General features: G+C 50.4%; 2 protein-coding genes across 5 annotated transcripts in view; one reads left to right on the top strand and one right to left on the bottom strand.

The window, feature by feature from the left end:
- wdr3 (WD repeat domain 3) overlaps positions 1–4,550 on the bottom strand; it is a 7,147-nt gene extending 2,597 nt beyond the window's left edge. The window contains exons 1-18 of one of the 3 annotated variants that reach the window (XM_035523059.1): positions 4,405–4,550; positions 3,948–4,269; positions 3,640–3,849; positions 3,223–3,341; positions 2,919–2,997; positions 2,638–2,733; positions 2,370–2,468; positions 2,175–2,276; positions 1,995–2,092; positions 1,736–1,822; positions 1,405–1,635; positions 1,196–1,289; positions 1,017–1,118; positions 706–791; positions 480–618; positions 314–370; positions 132–232; positions 1–2 (exon numbers count right to left, since the gene is read on the bottom strand). The exon at positions 1–2 is cut by the window's left edge and continues 110 nt beyond it. In XM_035523059.1, the coding sequence (XP_035378952.1) occupies positions 1–2; positions 132–232; positions 314–370; positions 480–618; positions 706–791; positions 1,017–1,118; positions 1,196–1,289; positions 1,405–1,635; positions 1,736–1,822; positions 1,995–2,092; positions 2,175–2,276; positions 2,370–2,468; positions 2,638–2,733; positions 2,919–2,997; positions 3,223–3,341; positions 3,640–3,849; positions 3,948–4,121 (1,876 nt within the window). In that variant the 5' untranslated portion in view covers positions 4,122–4,269; positions 4,405–4,550. Of the gene's footprint in view, positions 3–131; positions 233–313; positions 371–479; positions 619–705; positions 792–1,016; positions 1,119–1,195; positions 1,290–1,404; positions 1,636–1,735; positions 1,823–1,994; positions 2,093–2,174; positions 2,277–2,369; positions 2,469–2,637; positions 2,734–2,918; positions 2,998–3,222; positions 3,342–3,639; positions 3,850–3,947 lie in introns of all 3 variants that reach the window. The other 2 variants (XM_035523058.1, XM_035523060.1) reach the window with 2 other exon arrangements.
- Positions 4,551–4,923: 373 nt separating this feature from the next.
- On the top strand, positions 4,924–17,516 carry gdap2 (ganglioside induced differentiation associated protein 2). Of its 2 annotated transcripts, none has more exons than XM_027026581.2 (14): positions 4,924–5,036; positions 6,422–6,609; positions 7,309–7,448; positions 7,612–7,765; positions 8,064–8,152; positions 8,334–8,410; positions 8,846–9,005; positions 10,101–10,251; positions 10,577–10,653; positions 11,437–11,513; positions 11,595–11,734; positions 12,977–13,031; positions 13,807–13,950; positions 16,545–17,516. In XM_027026581.2, exons 2-14 carry the CDS (start codon positions 6,431–6,433, stop codon positions 16,581–16,583), a joined length of 1,482 nt encoding a protein of 493 aa, XP_026882382.2. In that variant the 5' UTR covers positions 4,924–5,036; positions 6,422–6,430; the 3' UTR covers positions 16,584–17,516. The 2 variants fall into 2 exon arrangements, with proteins under 2 accessions (XP_026882382.2, XP_026882381.2); XM_027026580.2 differs by having other exon boundaries at positions 4,925–5,175.
- Positions 17,517–18,929: the final 1,413 nt, after the last annotated feature.

Below are 18,929 nucleotides of genomic sequence, written 5' to 3'. Positions count from 1 at the left end.
CACTGGAAAAGGAGAGAGAACATCAAATGACTTAATAGCCATCTGGAGTGACAATCCTCTATTTGACAATTTAATTTCACCAATACAAGAGATCTATTAACACACACACACACACACACACACACACACACCTGTCGTCATGTGCGAACATGGAGCGGTGACAGTCTCCGAAGTCCAGCCCCCACACCTTCACGTTCCTGTCGGCCGAGCCCGTGGCGATCAGCGTGCTGTCCTGCAGCACAGACAGCAGGTGAGTCCCGAGAGCACCCGGACGGGTCCAGGACGGCCACGTCAGGCTCGTGCGAGTACTCACGTGTGAGATGTCCAAGCACAGAACCGGAAACTTGTGTCCATACAGAGAGAGGAAGAACTAGAGACAGAGAGACCGGAGTGAGTCGGGAGTCCGTAACTGGTCAGCGGGGCCCAAGGGTCCCGCAGGGACAGGGGCGGGACAACGCGGCGTCCTGTGGGAGGTGTACCTTCAGCGTGTCCGTGTAGAATATCTTCACAGTGCAGTCCAGCAGAGACACAGCCAGAAGACGCTGGTCAGGGCTGTAGCGCACGCATAACACGTCCTCGTCCAGCTGCAGCGTGCGAGTGTGTTTCGCGGTCAGCCGCCTGCATTGACACACACACACACACACACCTGACAATCACGGGCAGGACACTGGAGAAGGACACAGTGTGTGAATGGGCAGGTCATACTTGTTTGGACCCAATTTCTTGTCCTTTATGAGCTCAAAGTCCCAGAATTTCACAGTCTTGTCAGCTCCTCCAGTTACAATGCCCCTCTGAATAAACACACACAAAAAGAAATTCTTTTTACACAAATTTGCGATGTTCGCGCACTGTCAGGACTACCGCTCAGTTTCACTGTAATCTGTGCAATTAGGAATCAGAACTGATCTAATCTTTGAGAGTACGCTGCGTGTGTAATCCCACAAAGCAGCAACTACAGGCCAGACGTGCGCCATGTTCGCGAGACCAACGCGAGCACCCACCCCCTCGCGCGATACCTGATCAGGCGATAGGCAGACGGCCCAGGTGGCGCCCTGGTGGGCGTCGATGGTCTCCAGCAGGCTGCCGGACGCCAGGTCAAAGATCTGAAGCTTTCCGCTCTGTGAGGAGACAGGCAGACTGTTACAGGCGATCGACGGGGTCCCGCCTCCATCGAGCGCCGGGTGCGGCGTCCTACCTTGGTCCCTATGATGATCTGTCTGTCTCCGGGGACAAACAGAGAGCAGAGGGCGTACTCGCACTCCATGGTGCGAACCACCTGCAGCGTAGCCCTGCCACAGAAGAGAGTTCACACATGACCACATGCTACCTTTTTGTCTTTCTTTATTGCAAAAACAAACAACAACAACAACAACAACAACAACAACAGAGAGGCGTGTGCTGCACCTGTTCCACACTTTGGCGGTTTCCGCCGAGGCCGAGAGGAGTGCGATGTTGTCCGAGCTGAAGGCCAGGGTTCGCACGTCCGTGCGGTGGCCGCCCAGCGTGAGATGAGACGTCTTGTTGGGGACGGGGTTGTCCTCCTTCGTCTTCAGCGTGTACGTCTCCACAGTGTTGTTCTGCAACAAAAGAACCATCTTCATCTCCCCTTGAGGAGACAGCAGGCAGTCCAGCGACCTGAAAAACACACACACACACACACCCAGCAGCGTAAACACCGGCCCATCGTAGGCATGAGAAAGACAGGATGTGCCCTTACAGGACAGGATGCACTGACCTGATCTTGAATGAGGCTTTAATGCTGGTCAACCTTTGGATCTCATCACTCAGTTTTCTCTTCACCTCTCCGGTGCCCCCTTCAGCTCTGGAGTGCGCACGCGCACACACACACACACACACACACACACACACACACACACACACACACACACACACACACACACACACATACACATACACACACACAAAACGCTTAGTATCTGGACACGCCCGGTTTCACGCTGCTCGGTTTCTGCGCCACACCACGCCTCGTGCACCTGGCCTTCTTCCTGGCTTTGTTCAACCTCTGTTCCATTTTCTTCTGAACTTCCTCTTCTGGAATAACTGAGAAGATCTCCAGTGTGGCATCGAGACCCTGCAGAGCAAAACTGACTCAGTGGATGAAATTCTGAAGACATTGAGCGGTATTTTGCAGTATAATCTCAGCTTTTACATACGTGACAGACTATGATGTTACTTCTGGGATCAGTGGTCAAGGACACAACCCTGTCTCTGCCTTCTCTTAGAACGGAACCAACCTTCTTACAGCCGAGGATCCTCTGGAGAAAGAGAGAGATGAAAGCACGTCCGTACACACCAGTGCGCCACGGACGCAGGCCGGTTTGTTTGGAATGAGCGGGATAGGTTCTTACCTCCTCTGGTGTTTCATTAGGGCCTTCGTCTTCATTTTTGTCATCATCATCATCAAGACTCTTTTTTTTCTTTTCCTGTGGCTCGTCCACTTCTTTGGCCTGAAACGACCCGTGTTAGCGTCATATCATCAGCGTCCAACCACCAAACAACTAACACACTTCACACTTTCTGCCACTCGGTCTCTTCAAAACACACGAGGACAGTGTAGAAGAGCGTGCACACAGTGTGATGCGATGTGATCCCGTAGGCTGAGAGAGGTTTGCCCACCTCCTCCAGGTAGCTGATGTCCCAGGCTCGGAGCTCGCTGTCAGCTGAGCCTGTCAGTAACCTGTTCTCCTGGTTCAACAGAACCATTCCCCAGACCTAACCAAGCAAATGCAAACACACTAAAACGCTTAATCCCATAATCCCAGGCCCAATGGCGCATGCAAACATATCAGAAATTAAATGGCACTTCAGACCACTACAGAACGAAGTATCTCAATAAACCGTGCTTGGGGGGTGTTTGACTTGGTAACCAGGTACCAGCAGGAACCAAACCCTCTCACCTCACTGCGATGGCCCACCATGGTCTTAAAACAGTGCTGCGTGTCCAAGTCCCACCACTTCACAAAGCTGTCCTTTGAGCTGGAGGTCCGAGAGTACAGCACACATTACGACTGATCGCAACTCACTCTGACCTAGTCAATTACTCTCACTTCAAACTGACAAACAAATGTGCAGAATCCATTTCTTCACCTGTCAGAGCATGAGGAACTTCCTGAAGCACACGTGTGTACATGTACGTGTGAGAGAGAGAGAGACGATGCAATTCTGGATGTTATTATAAAAAGCGAAGGGAGTGCGACTGACCTCGTGACCAGCAGGTTCTTCTTATTTAGGAACAGAGCCTGTGTGACATCATCCTTGTGCCCACGGAGTCTGTACAAACCGCACTCATTTATCACATCCCACACGATCACGTCGGTGTCCTACGCACAGGACGTGTCGGGATGTTATTTCACACACCTCATGGTCCTCGTGTAAATGTTCAGTTAATGTTTAGTTCTTGCTACACACATCGAGATTCTAAAACTACAAGGAAGTGCTGTGAAAATAAAGGTTCCCCCCATATCGTCCTCATAACATCTTGATAAGGCATTTGTACAATAACAGCTCCTTCGTCAGTGTTTTCGTGGGCACGCGTCTCAGACCAGGGTCCTCGTGCGGAGCAATAAGAGAAAAACAAACCAAGCGCGCGCGCCTGCGCGCGCCGCTTCGGGGTCTCACCCTGGAGCCGCTGACGAGCCGCGCGCCCAGGTCGTCGTAGCGGATGACGCTGACGGCGGACTTGTGTCCGTTAAACGACACGTGGCTGTCGCCGCTCCGCAGGCTGAACACGCGTATGCTGCCGTCCTCGTAACCGACGGCGAGGTGGACGCCATCCGGAGAGGGGCGCAGGCACGTGACCGCGTGCTTCTTGCCCTCGAGGACTAGAACCTAGGAGGGACATTCGGGTGCATCTCGAGACCATCCGGCCAGTGACGCACAAAAATGACTTTGGTGCACATCAACGTTTCACGTGCGGTTTGCCTTACCTTCTCGGCTGTGCGCAAGTCCCACACGAAGACTTGCTCGCACGCGCCCACCGCTGCGTAGCGCGCCCTTTCGCCGCCCCTCAGGGTGACGAACGCGACGTTGGCTTTGGGGCTCGCGATCACGCCGAAAACGGGCCCGGCGGCGTAGCGCAGGTACTGCCTGGTCAAGCCCATGGCCGGACGCAAACCGCGCGCGGCGCTCGGTGGTCTCAGCCCTCGACGAGCCGGATAGGGGCTCGCGCCTGGCTGACACGCGCAGCGGCGTTAAAGCCGACTGTTGCGTTGCAAGGCGCCCGTGCAGCGCAGGTGAAAGCCCACCCAGCTAAAGTAGCACAACAGCCCACATGTGGCACACGGATACAAGCGAAATAACCGGCACACCAGTCAACTACTGCCCACTTAATAATGCAAAGCCACTTATAAACAAATGTACCGACTCTGTTTCTAACTCACTGACCTGCTTTCTGAATTCTAAGCTGTTTTATGCGCTTTCTTCCAGAAGAAACAGCGAGACAGCCTCCACACGGCTCCAGTAGCCATGTGTGCGCCACGACCAAGGCCGAAATAATCGATTGCCCGTCTTGATTAGAATGTTTCTTAACAGTGTCTCGTGCTATCCATAAATTAAAAATAAATACATTTGAAAAAACTAATTAGGTATTACCACCTCCATTTTGTAGTTATTTATATTGGATAATATTTTTTGAGCTTTCAGATCATTTGTGTGTGCTTCGATTACTTTAGCCTTTACATGTCCTATAGTGTCTCTCGTGAGTGTGAAGCGGCTCGCGCGTTCACGCTCTCGGTGTGTACCGGGAGGTTTGATTAAACGGCCGCTGTTCGGTTTTCACACTGTGTGCGCGGTGTATGATGTCTAAAGAGTAACGGGAGCTGCCATGTCCCGAAAAACTATCACACCACAGACATCCCTCGCTCGCTTTGCGCGTCACTTCTCGATGGTCCCTTACGTCCACTCCCGGAACCGATGACGTTATTTCCCCTCCAAGTCAGCTGAGTTCCACGAGCTGAAATAAGCTGGGCTTAGTGCGCGATCGCCAAACGAGGCGTTATTGATCTCGCGCGTGATAGGTAAGTCACGTGGTGCAGTGTCATGAAAAGCGGACGGTCGCGGAGGAATTCACGGCGCCGTTAGCGGGGTTTGCTCGGTCTCGCGCGTCGCCTCCGGCAAGCTAACACGACCCGCGGAGCTGCCCTGTCTCGTGCAGTGGTGAGTATCGCCCCCCGTTCGGTGACCGGGAGCCTCCGTGCACGCCGAGTAAGCGACCGTAGACGGTAGCCGCCCTGACCGGAGCTCTTTACGCCGCGTTTGGACGCGCTGCGCGAGCTCCCTGCTGTGTCAAAACGTTAAACGCTTTCTGTGTCCAGTGAACGTCTGCGCCATACGGGAGCTTTAAAAAAAATTGCACGGTGAAGTTGAATTATTACTGCCCTTTGGCACGTCGTTGGAAGAAACGATTCAGTGACCCGGCGAAAGTTTGAATGAAGCACGTGCTACCGAGCAGCCCTTGACGCGAGGGTTTGCAGCGAGCGCGTTCTGGCCTTCATCTTGGACATGGGCAACACGATACCCGCGGGAGGGTTCGCTGGCATGACTGGAAGTGGCTTGCTGGAAGCTGTACGTTCAGCGTTTCACGGGCTGACGGCGTTGCTTTTTCCACTGCGCACACATTTCACATTAGAACGCATTTTATTTTGAGCCAATCCAGACATTGGGCCGAAAACGTAGCTTTGTTCTACTCCAGAGTCATTTGTGTTTTTCCCTACAAAACCTAGTTTAGGTACGTGGAGGTTTGCACGCAGTAGTTTCTTCAGGTCTTGACAAACGCCCTGCTGGGACTTGTACGCTATACAGCAATACCTCCCCTTTTCATTGCAATAGTGTTAAGAAATGCAAATCTTATTTCTCAACAAGATTGACATTGACTCACCACTGAGACACGTGAGACTGGGAGTGTCCACACAGTGTTTACACAACCTGTCTTTCTCTCCCAAGTTGTGCATCTTTTAGCTGTAAAGCATTGCACACAGTCAGGTTGTCAAAGGAGAGGTCGTGTAGGTATTCATTACGTTTCAATTCACTGCACTGACAGACGCCCTCGCCCAGAGCGACTTGAAGTGCGTTGTAGCCTCTGTTAAATCCACCTCCTCAGGTGTGAACATTAATGTCAGTCTACAGCCCTGGCTAGTCTGGAAGAAAGTAACCCAGTAAGAATTTATTACGCAAGTGTATGTTTAGGTGCTTGGTGACACTTTAATTACATTTAAAGATTGTCATAATGATGAAAGCTTTGTAAAACACGGGTGGTCCGTCTTTAGACTTTAGATCAATGCCACCACACTCGTTTTATAACGTGATTCGGCTGAACACTGGTCTGTGTGGGCATAGTCTCCTCGGTATCTTGACTGTGTGTGTGTGCGTGCGCGTGTGTGCTCCCTTCACCGCTCCCCGGAAGACTACCAGCATGGATCCCCTAGGAGCTCGCTCTCAGTTTGTGGAAGTCCAGAATCTTCCCACGTGGGATCAGTGTGATGGAGAAGAGGAAGGGGAGGCTTCTCCGAGAGACGAGGTGGACCGCCTCGACGGCTCCTGTCTCTCGCCGTTCCCCTTCAGGGAGGATATTAACAGGAAGATCGTTCTCTTGTGAGTTAAAACCTGGCAGTGTTGTTCTGTGCGATCTTCATTATAACACGCAGGGTCCTCCTGTCTGTCTCTGCACGCATGACCTGACGTGTTTCTCCCCCCACGTGAACATGAATCCTCTTAGTTGCGTAACCACATAATGGCATGAACTTCTTTTGACATCCTACACAGCTCTGAGTTCCAGCCTCTTTCCTGCTCTGCTCTCCTCTGGTCTGTTTTTTTTTTTTTTGTGGGGGGGTTTGCTTACTCTGTAGTTTTCAGGGTGGTTTTTATGCCACAGTCTTTCAGTAGAGTTAATCTACAAAGTAGGTGACCGTTACAACCTAACGTCTATGTAGGGCACTGTCCGCAACTCTAATACAGGAGAGAACGCTGTTTGTTTATAGAGGGAACATTTCTGTTAATGCAGGATTGGAGGTAAGAAACCTGCCTTTGTAATTCCTTTTGCCCCGTTTGTTTGAGAGTGCAGAAACCTCAGTAGTTTCCTTATCGTTTTCCGTATCAGGCCCGAGCACTGTGGACGGGTACTGCACATGGAGCAGTTCCCTCTGCGCTGGGGGGTTGTAAAACAGACGAGATGTCACATCGTCCTGAATGTCGTTTGGTTATTGTGAAGTGCGGGAATGCGTCGCTGTTTCGGGGTCTTTCTCCGGTCTGCTCCCGCCCTCCTGACAATTCCTGGTGTCTTTGACATCACAGCAAAGGCGATGTGGCACTTTTGAACTGCACTGCTATTGTCAACACGAGCAACGAGACCCTGATGGACAAGAACCCCATCTCAGACAGCATCCACACACACGCTGGCCCTGAGCTCCGGGACGAGCTTTTCAAACTGAAAGGTAGGGGGCACCACCGAGACTCGAGTCTGACAGTTTGGTAACCGTGCGCGAGCAAAACTCTGTCCACGGCCGCGTGGCGTGCGCTGGGGTCACGAGGATTCTGTTCACAGGGCTGTCGGGTGTCCTAACGAGCGTTTCAGATGTTGTCTTCTGCCCTGTCCAGGCTGCCGCACCGGTGAGGCCAAAATGACAGAAGGTTTCCGCCTGGCCGCACGCTTCATAGTTCATACGGTCGGACCTAAGTACAAGGCCAGATATCGCACAGCTGCTGAGAGCTCCCTGTACAGCTGCTACAGGAACGTCCTGCAGCTTGCCAAGTAAGAGTGGTGTCCATGAACACACACACACACACACACTGCCTTCTCGGAGGCGTCATGTTTCCGGCCTGGTCCAAAGCAACTTGTAGGAGGGCTACACCGCACCCTCCTACGGTTCAGCGTGTCCCTCTCAAATGAGGGAATGCCGCCAGCCTTTTACACACGTATAGTCTGATGACGCGCGATGGCGTCTGGTTGGTTGGGTGCCACGCCGTGAGTGCACCCGTCATCCCAGATTCTCATGGCTAGAAGGTTGCATCCGTGTAAACTGGTGCCTGGTGCTCTCTCTCTCTCTCAGGGAACACGCCATGGTCTCCGTGGGTGTGTGTGTGATCAGCACGGCAAAGAGAGGATACCCCCCCGAAGAGGCCACTCACATCGCGCTGAGTACGTCACTTCACACATCCGCCAAGTCTAGTAGAAGGAATAATTCTATTACAGCAAATCTAGCAGAACGAATAACTCTGTTGCAACTTCAGGATGAACCTGTAGTTCTCACCGACCGTTTAGTACCCAGGGTTGCCCATTATTTACCCATAATGCATTATTCTGTCATGCTTGTTGTCAGGAACCGTGCGCAGGTTTCTGGAGAACCACGGCGAGAACATCGAGACGGTGGTGTTCGCCGTGTCGGACGTCGAGGAGGTGCGTCGCGTTTCCCAGCAGCTGTAGCCTGTGGTCAAACGCTGTTGCTAAGTCCCCGGGGCCTCACACCACGCGCTAGCCCTCTGCTGCGCGCTCGCGCGCCATCTGGCCCGGCCTGCATTTTGGAAGTGATGCAAAAACAGAGATGTTTAGTTTGGCCTGCAGGCTGTTTGCGAAGCCGACATCAGACATATGCAGTATGACACTTGGCCCCTGGTTTGATGGCTGATCGAGTGTGTCCCCGCAGCACACCAAAGATCTCTGTCGACTTGTTCCAATTAAACACGCAGCCTCGAAGGACCATGAACGCAAGGCCGACTTCTTCGGATGCCGTTGACTGATTTTCATTGATTTTGTAAACCTGACTTCACAAACCAGTGTGTGTTTGGCTGATGAGATTACATTTAAACGTGTGTGTGTGTGTGTGGCACCCAGGCAGTGTACCGGAAGCTGCTTCCGCTCTACTACCCCCGTTCCAGGGCGGAGGAGCTCTCCAGCCTGCCCCTCCTCCCTGCTGATGTCGGGAACAGGGAGGGTGAGCCAGTGGTGCCCGAGAGGCAGATCCGCATTACTGAGAAGCCCGGCAGCCTGCCCGGTGAGTCCAGCCAGCCGGAATTCCCCCCCCCCAGCGGCTCCCTCCCTGTTCCTCTACATGCCTCTTCACTTTAACACTGTCTTATGTTTTACCGTACAAATTGGGTCTGCAGTAATGATCGCGTTGCAGTCCAGAGTGTTTCTCCGCCATGTGTCCCGGGTGTTCTGTCGCATCTCTCTGGGAGAGACGAGAAAATTCAAACAATAAATCTGAATTGTGATGTAAAATTTTATTTATTTATTTATTTATTTTAAAGGCTGAAGCAGTGCTGGGTTACAGGGCCAGAATGGTCCTGAACCATAGCAACACGCACGTAGCCTTTGTGACCAGCTCCGACAAGGTGTTTGTAATAATTAAATGTTTCTGGTGAAGAGATCTGCACGACGTTCACAGCTCAGCCCCACAAACCTCCACGCTCGAGGATAAACTCCCAGTCTTTTATCATCACTTGGAAAATGACCTCCAGTCCAACACCAGACCCGCTTATGTAAGCCACGGACTTGTGCAGTGACTCCAGAGTCTAATCGGATATTCCAGGAAGAAGATCCGTCCAAGTTTTCACGAGGGGACGTGGGAAACGGCCTTTCTGGAGGCTCCCACTGGTGTTCACGGGGAAAAGTGTTTTAGGCGCCAGACTGTACAGCAGAGGTAGAAGCAGGAGCTTGGACCGCACGCCAGGCTGCGTTCGGCCCTCCGCTCAGACCCCCGCCAACCCCAACAAGCCACGCGGCAAACCGCGCCTACGTAAATGACGTCCTCGTCCTCCGCGCCTGCGCAGGTCTGCTCGGCGAGAACTGAAGTAGAGCGGAAGGGCCGTATGGTGCCGTTCTTAGAAAAACATCTTGGTTTCTTCGTTAATGTGATCGAGGCGCGGAAGTAACGCAGCGAGACGCGTGTGTCCTCGGGGCCATGAGCCTGGCTTCTTGTTCCGGTTTGGTGTGCTTGCACCAGTGACCTTTTTAAAGCATTTTCGCGGAGGAAGCGTGTGTTGTTGTGTCCCGTTCCTGTTCCGCGCGATCGGGTGTGGATGCAGGACTGGGTGATCACGAGGAGACGGATCTAGGCCTAAAGCCGTGCGTGTGTCTGTGTGTGCAGACGACCGCGAGGGCAGCGGCCTGGGTCTGGGTCTGGGCCCAGTGGGCAGTCATGCGTTTGCGCGTATGGAGGGTGACGTGGACAAACAGCGGAAGCAGGTCCTACAGCGTCAGCTCTCTGAAGCAGCACAGCACAAGCAGCATGAAAGGAAGTGAGCACCTCCACCACCCACCTCCAGTAATAATATTGATAATATTATTAATAATAGCACTCTGTTGGCCCAGACTGAACCAAAGAGAGCTCCAGAAAGTCTCACTGCAGTGAGTCTGGTCTTCACCACATCTGTTAGTCCAGGCTGACGTGAGCTGATGTGCACGCATGTTACTCACCACCACTGAGGGACATTTGATCAATTTACCATCCAAAGGCTCCTCGTTATCATAATTTGTGTGCAGGTCTGACTGTTTAGATGTCTAGCTTTCCATCTTATTTTGCGTCTGTGTAAAATCTCTCTCTCTCTCTCTCTCTCTCTCTAGCTATAACCGGTGGCTGTTCAAAGCTCGTGCGGAGGATCTCTCTGACATAGCTGCACTGAAGGCCCTCTACCAGACTGGTGCGGTGCAACCCCTAAAGAGCGTGTGTGTGTGTGTGTGTGTGTGTGTGTGTGTCCATACGCTCTTCTGTTTCTTCTCCGTGCCGGGTCCCGTCTCTGGTCGTTCTGCTGCACATGTGTTCCCTCCCTCCATGGTGCACATGTGTGTGTGTGTGTGTGTGTGTGGTTTTTCAGACGGGAAGCCGTAGTTCCAGATCATTGAACGCATCATCAGGGGGTTCTGTAATCTTTCTTTCTTTTTGCGATTTCGGTGGCTATTTTTGATCCCGAAGTAACAGTTGCCACAGTGACGTGAGATCATTGTGCCTTTGTTCTTTGGGGTCGGTAGTGTCTGTCCCACTAAGTTCAAAGACCACATCTGGGTTGATATTGTAATACTCTGACGGTTCAAAGCCCATCAGCAGACTGAAGATCCTCCATCGCTCCAAACGAAAGATGCCGAAACTGAGCCACTAATAAACCGATCAGCCGATAAACTGATCTGCTGCCTTCTAACAGGGCTCAGGTGCTCTGACTGAGCTGGCCTCAGGAAATCACCTTTTTACTTTTGTCCAACAGGGGGCAGACTGTTTCACGCACTACCATTACAACCACAACAGGCTGCATGACTGATTTTAAAAAAGCAACAAACTTTGTCTTTGCAAACACACGTACTAACAGACTAGAAGCACACTGAAGGAGCTTCAGGAGTCTTGTGAAGAGTTAAGAGGCTTTTTTAGGGAAGTCTGTGTAAAGGTGACCTGTTATTTTCATAGTTGTGACCTGCTGTGTCTTCACCCTCAGGTGTTGACATGTGTGGCAGAACCGTCATGGTGGTTGTAGGCAGAAACATTCCAGTAATGCAGATCGACATGGAAAAGGTAAAGGATTACAACCACCATGTTATGTAAGCCAATCTCTAACATTTTATACAAGTGTGTGTGTGTCCACCCCCCCCCCAGGCCTTGTTGTATTTTATCCATGTGATGGACCACATCACGGTGAAGGAATACGTGATGGTGTATTTCCACACTCTCACTGGTGAGCACAACCACCTGGACACCGACTTCCTCAAGAAGCTTTACGACATCGTGGACGCCAAGTAAGATGGACGTTTTTATTACTTTCACTGAAGTGAGCGAACCTTTGCGCCAGACTTCCCACAGATTTTTCGTCCAGGGAACATCTGCCGTTTCCTCTCCTCACCAATGAGAATCGCGATAACGTGAGCCAGCCGTAGCCTTCCGATACACCCAGGCCACCAGAGTCCTCGCGACTCCTCGGGTTACAGACCCAGGTGGGGCAGAGAGGGGCGTGTGTGGAGCCGGCTGCTCGTCATAAAGGTGGGCGGCGCCCACCACGGACCCGTCCCGCATACTCCATCACATCTGCTCCGTTGTCCTCCAGGTCGCTGCCCGACATCGTCCAAGGCCGTGTCTTTTTTTCCCGGAAGAGAGGGATGAAATATCTTGCTTCCTGGCTAACTTTGGGGGGGAAATTGGAAGGAGATGTTTTTATGTTCCCATGCGCCAGTTTCTTGGAAAGGAGCAAGCTGCCTGGCGCAGTCTGAATCGGGAGTTGTGTGCGTCTGCACGCCTTCAGGTCTCGAGCCCTGTGCTGATTTACATGTGTTCATCAGAAAGGCGTGCTGGACATCCTTTAGCAGAAAGACGAATGTCTCTGATGCAGAAAGTTTTCGGTCGTCAGGCACCTTCTGCCTTTTGAAGAGCGTCGCTCACAGCTCGTCAATCCCCGATGTGGAAAAACTCGTTTCTCTTTCCTCTCTGACACCCCACTGTGTTTTCACTGGTCTTGTTTTTCATCCCTCCCACACACTCCTTCTATCACTCTCACTCTTTTTTTCATTCCGTTTCCGGATAGTGCCGCTTTCCCGCACCATCCCATGAGAGGACGATAACAGAACGCCCTCGGAGCCGCTCGCGTGGTTTCTGTGTGTTGCACTGTCTGCACGGGTCACTATGGCCGTGTTTTCAGAACCTGGTGTTGATGTGAAGCCGGGCCCATTACTGGTTCTGGTTGGTACGTGTAGCCTGGTGCACTGGTTTCCTGAAGAGTTGCATTCCTGTTCCATGTAAAATTAATCTTGGTCAAAATAATGCATGTTGTGGCTTTTGTTTTTTGTTTTTTAAACCGCGTCACACACAGTATAATTAACACACACAAATTGTTTATTTTGTGTGCATTTATAAACATTTGTTTGTAGGTGGTGGGGTGTTTTTGTTTGGTTTTTTTGTTATGCCCAGTGTAATTCTTTTGTGAATTAAAAGTAAATTAATTAAAAATGTAAAACTCGAGCTCCAGCATCTCTTCTGCTCTTTTCCAGGTTTAAGAAGAACCTTTGCGCGTTCTATTTCGTTCATCCCACGTTCCGCTCCAAGGTAGATGCCGTGATCAGCAGCTCTTGTACAACAAGTTCCTGTTTTGAAATGACGACAGGCTTGCGAAAGCGCTTCTGTTTACACTGGCGGTGGTGTCCAGTGGTTGGGGTTAACGGTGACCTCGGTACTGTCACACTTTTTGTATCCACAGTAGATTGTCGACATTTTGCAGTACACTTGTGTGTACTTTTATTCTGTCTACACTCAGTTGTTAAGGTGGTAGGATTAGTGTGCCATAACGTCCTTTTAATCTCACCCAGACCACTGCGACTAAACTGTTAGCGAATCCTCTTGTTAACATTGGTACATTCCGTTCTGGCAAGCCGTCATAATACCTGCTGGAATGACATGTTGGACAAGAAACTAATGTATATCCTGAGTGACTTTTTAGGGTGAGTAGGGTTTGGGTTAGATTAGTATTAGGGTTAGTGTTGGTGTTGGACTGTCATAAATGCTGAGTCATCAGTAGCAGCTGAACTGGTGCAGTGTTAATTTCTTTGAAAACCCAGAACATGCTCACGCAGCCCTGATTTCTCCTTGTCTCGTGTAATGAGTCAAAGCAGGCAGTGCAGAAGCTGAAAAGCCTGTTCTCCTCCCTTCCTTGGGCTCTGTGTGGTTGGTGCTTACTGGCCCAGTTTGAGGAACAACTGGAAAGAATTAAAGCATCGTTTGGTTTCGTTTCACAGCTTAAAACGAGAACAGAAAAACACGAAGGTTTTGCCACAACTCTGGTCTGCTCCTCACTGTGCCTCGGTGTCTCTCCTCCCCACTCCAGGTGTCCACATGGTTCTTCACGACATTCAGTGTTCCTGGCATGAAGGAGAAGGTCCATCATGTGGAGACCCTCCAGCAGCTCTTCCGCTGCATCCTGCCTGAGCAGATCGACATCCCCCCCTTTGTGCTGGAGTACGACACCAGGGTGAGACTCCGGGGGGGGGCGCCCCCAAATCTGCACACGCCACTGACAACTAAACTGTCCTCATTCTTAGCCCCGAAGCTAAGAGAGAATCGCACATGTGCACAAAAAGTGGTGTGGTTGCGCTATTGTGAGCACGCGTTCACTCCTACAGGCCCTGTGTGGGGGAACGTGGATGAGTGGTGTGTTGGAGGTGTTGGAGTGATTTAAATGTTATATTCTTAGGCAGTGTGTTCAGGAAGTCAGATGTCGTTAGACTGCCCCGGGTGACCACGAGTCTTGTAAACGGATGGAGCTCGGGCCCCTGACTGCGTCCTGCTCCGTCATGTCTGGAACCCACAGACCCACCAATCCAGCAGATCAGACCAGCGTTGTAGATGTTGTAGCGTTGCTGATGTCACCAAGTGAAAATAGATGTATAGATAATGGTAGGTCCTTTTTAAGAGCCATTTTTACAAGGAGTGGGTGCTTCTCTGGTAATGTACAAGAGCATCTTTACTGTTTTAGTATTTTGAAGGCAACACTTGGCTTAAATTATCAAGGTAATTTTCTTAAAACACTTAAAGGAAACAAGTTTGAGGTCCATTTCCTTCTGGCTTTATTAATGGTTTTTTCTCAAAAGCTCTGGATCAGTTTGTTTCGTTTGTGTGCGGTTTTAGGTGTTGCTGCTAAATATAAGGAACTCTTATTATTCTTATGTACGCGTAAAGAGGGGATTTGCCCTGTACTGGGGAGGTGGAGGCGTGAGAGTGTGGGACAGCCTACGGGCGTCTTGTTGGTGGTCTTGTTTGTTTGGTAAGGTGCAGGGTTGCTTTAATGTCAATTTGTGTCCGTTGTGAAAACCGTCAAAAATAGGACTAAGGAATGTGTGTAGTGAGTCTCTCTGGGCAAGTGCAAAACCCTTTTGTTCTGTTGCATCTCCCGTTTTGTTTGTTTGGCGCTGCGGCTCAGCGGGGCGTTGCTTGTGTTTGGGTGTTGGCGCTCTACCCTGGCGATGCTGGCACAGATGGTGCTGCTCACTGTAGGAGCTGCAGGAGGACAGGAACAGCTCATTGGCTGGAGCAGACACAGCTGTGTGTGTGTGTGTGTGCGTGGGGACTGCCAACATACGCCAACATCTGTGTGCAATACGCAGAGGAACCAGCTGACGCACAGGGCTGTATAGCAACGGATTTCTGCTTCACCATCACTGCACATAGCAGTTGACCAGTTTGCGTGTGCATGCAAAAATACCCATCTAGCCATCCGTTTTGGCTCACGGTTTTGATGGTTATATTTAGAATATGATAACATCACTGAGATCTTATCTTGAACTATTGGGTACACTTGTGGTCCAGAGGAACACAAACAAAGCTTGCAAAGCTGTGGCTTTAAACATTGTCACAGTGCTTTCACACGCTGAGTATTCTGACTGCAGTGTGTCAAATTACCAAAGTGCGCACGCTCTCTCACGCAGCTGGGAGCAATCGGTGTGTTGTGTAGGAGTGTAAACCACGTGGGGGCGGGGCCTGTGTGTCATCATTGGGTTTGTTGGCTATAATTTAGCTAATGAAACAATTCTGCTCCTGAACATTCCACATGGTATTCTCACTGACTGAGCCTAACGTGTGTGTGTGTGTGTGTGTGTGTGTGTGTGTGTGTGTGTGTGTGTGTGTGTGTGTGTGTACTAAGAAATTAAGGAAAAATGCACTCCGTTTTGTTCTTGTAAAGGGTTTGGTTGCAAGGGTTGTCGGTTTATCTGCATGTTTGAACTTGTGAACATTTTGGTCTGTGAGCCATCGTCTTCGCACTTATGTAGATATTTTCTGACTTTAATGCAGGAAACGACAGTTTGTGCAGGATCTGTGTAACATCACCGCCACTGTGAGTGGAACTGACCGTTCTGTAGCTCACCCAGTCGGTGCATCTTGCAGCAATGTATGCAACATGTTTGTACTCCGGGCTGTTTTTAAGGGGTTGGGGGGAGATTTCTGTTTTAGTCCTTTGGTTGTGGTTCGGACAATATCCATGCTTGAAGTCTTTGGACTGCTTTAGCTGGCTACTGAACACTTTAGCTCCGAGCAGACTGGTGCGCTGCGCCCTGCCAGGCCGCGGACGTAGCCGGTAGAGGCTTCTCCACCTCTCTGGACGTAGCCAGGTGTGGCACTGCTCTGCTGCCCTGGTGGAGAAGCGTGACCTGCTGATTGCACAGGTTTGTTGTGAAGAACACTTGAGCTCCGTGCAGTTGGTGTCTCCCACGCTCAGACCGTTTAGAGGCTGTGACGGCTTCGTGCGCACGTTGGTAACAATGCGTCTTAACAGTAGATGAGTGCAGCCATGACCGTAACCATGGCAATGGGTGAAACCACGACCGTAACGCTTGCCTCTTGGTCCTGAGCTCAGTGCCCTGTCTTCACATTTCCTGGACGTAAATCCTTTTAAACTTCCATTTTTATCATCCTTGGCCATAATGCAAATACACAAACATGTATACAAACAAACCCTTTTTTGGGGGAGGGAATAATGAATGTATTCTTAAACATCTACATCTCACACTTAAGTCAATACAGTGTGGCTTCTGAGTTTGGACGCTTGTATCATCCTCGTCTCGTCTCCAGGTGAATGGCTCGTTTCAGCCCTCCCACTCAGACCTGTGAGACACACCATGCTGGGTGCCATGGACACGCTCACCTGCACAGCTCAGGGTCCTGCAGAGCTCCGGGCTTGGTCTGAAGCGCAGTGAACTTTGACTGACTGACTGGGGGGTCCCACGCCCACTCCAGAGAACGGTGAGAGACTGCTGAGGTCGCTGGCTCCTCAACCCTCAACCTTTTGCTGTTCCGCCCTGTGCGCCAAGGACCTGCTAGTGCTGCGGACGTGTTTAAACTGGTGGCGTCTCGCTGACGTCTGCGTCGCTGGCCAGACGCCAACACGGCGTGTGTGTTTTTGTGCATGCATGCTCGTGTGTGTGTGTGTGTGTGTGTGTGCGCTAGTGCGAGTGTTTGTGAGAAGAGTTTTTGACAAATATTCTGAAATATCAGTACTTCTGAACCAGTGTAATCGTCTGTCCTGTCTGGTCTCACACTACGTGTCTCTGAAGTGTAAAGTCTCCAGTTATTTTCTTTTCACTCACACATAGAGCAGGAGAGTTGGGCTTTGTTGCTGCGCTGAAATGTCTGCGTACGCCGTTTCACGGTTCTGTTTCACATTAGGGCTCCAAACGCCTGCTGTGCTGTCCTGGTTTGTAAATGTGATTACACATTGTGGAGGAGAGGCCTCATGGAGCTCCCAGCATCCAGCCCTAACCACAGTTGGTAGCGTTAACTTAAGTTGAATATTTTACATTCTCTCATTGTACCAGAATGAGTTGCTGAACAGCTTTCATTTCGTAGTAGCCAAAATTAGTCAATATAATCACATCACAAGCAAGTGGTTTTTGGGTTGTGGGGTTTTTTTTTTTAATCCAACATTTTTTATTGATCAAATTTGTAAAATGAGTCTCTTCTTTTATCTTGTCTTTTATGGTCCTACACTGACATACATTAATTTATTTTTCTTTTGGTTTATTAAATTTCTTCAAATACCTTAAATTGTCTGGTTTTTCCCCCCCCCCCCCCATTTTATCTGGAGTCCAGTGGATAACTGGCATAACGTGGCGCAGTGGTACGTAATGGTAACCAAACACTAGGTTCACCGCTGTGCTGATGGACCCGCGTGGAGTGAGAGTTTGCATTAGGAGCCATTCGCTGCCTTTTAATTCATGGTGCCGTAACGTTGAGCCCTAATCTGTCCCATTTTAATGAAGTACCTGGGTGAAATTGTTTTGTGGTTTTTTGTTTTGTCCCCGACTGGTTTGAATAAGCCATGAGTCCTCATGTCGTGGTATTTGATGTCTGTGTTCTCCCAACTTCCAAACATCAGATGTCCACAGGAAGTTGTGCGGTTTTTCCTCTCAAACACTAACAGACTAGGACGTCCGCATTGTCATATAAAGCAGCGCCAACCAGAAATGACAACATTTACATTATAAATGTTTGGTTATTTTGTGTGTATCTACTTCTAGCTTTCTCTCGCTACACACACAATGGTCGAGGCAGAATGTTACCTTTTATTTTGTGTAATTCTAGGCAGACATACTTTTCCATAAAACAAAATCATATTTCATGTTCATCTTGGCAAACGGATGATGAATGAGGAGAGTTGAGGAAAAGCGTGACTGAAGCTGGACGCGGACGCCACCACGGTGCCAGTGGAAGCCGCGGACCGCAGATGTGCGCAAGCTGGGAGCAGGCAAGCGCACAGAGACGAGCCAGGGCACAGGGACAAAATGGAGCACAGCACGGAGATCATCCAGGCCACAGAGACGAAATGGAGCACAGCACAGAGATCATCCAGGGCAGAGAGACGAAATGAGCACACCGAAGAGGCAGCACTCCTGGTCTGTAGTTTCTCTAGCTCTACCAATCTATGAGTAGAACATAGGACAGGACAGAAACGTTTTTAATGGCTGAACCATCACCGGTGTCCTGCAGATGCTCTGGCCCCTAAGAATCAAGCTTTCTGCCTCTCGGTCCCACGAGCATGTTCCAGGCTCCGGCGCGCCCAGGATTTCATCTCCACGGCACACCGTAACTGCCTCAAAGAGCGTGTCCGTATATTGGTGCTCCATCTGGGATTTATTCTTCCAGCATTTAGCAAGGAAACTAATTAAACATCACAGGGTGACAGCAATAGAGGCCCAGAAACATGAGGTAATTAACCGATCAGTCACAGTTCTGTGTGAGAGAGTAGGATTGGTGGAGGTAAATAAGTGGACGCCAAACACCTGTGATGAACTGGTTAAGGTGAGCTGGATGGGATCAGAGCCATGAGCAAAACACCAGGGGCAGGGTCACAGCACACCTGTGCCATCCCCCACAGTTGGTGACCTCTGTGCCATTCAGGAGCCACATCCTGTAGCCATAGCTGTTGTTTGTCTCATGTCTTAGCCAGAAATACAAAAA

The sequence above is a fragment of the Electrophorus electricus genome, chromosome 25 (genome assembly GCF_013358815.1).
Source record: "Electrophorus electricus isolate fEleEle1 chromosome 25, fEleEle1.pri, whole genome shotgun sequence".
In the NCBI taxonomy this organism is placed as follows: domain Eukaryota; kingdom Metazoa; phylum Chordata; class Actinopteri; order Gymnotiformes; family Gymnotidae; genus Electrophorus; species Electrophorus electricus.
This window is presented reverse-complemented; position numbering and strand designations above follow the sequence as displayed.

Excerpts from the sequence above, each read along its gene's own strand:
- gdap2 (XM_027026581.2), top strand. The coding sequence starts at position 6,431 with ATGGATCCCCTAGGAGCTCGCTCTCAGTTTGTGGAAGTCCAGAATCTT. Across the intron at positions 10,252-10,576 it reads CACAAGCAGCATGAAAGGAA|CTATAACCGGTGGCTGTTCA; the intron begins GTGAGCACCTCC and ends CTCTCTCTCTAG. Across the intron at positions 13,951-16,544 it reads TGCTGGAGTACGACACCAGG|GTGAATGGCTCGTTTCAGCC; the intron begins GTGAGACTCCGG and ends TCTCGTCTCCAG.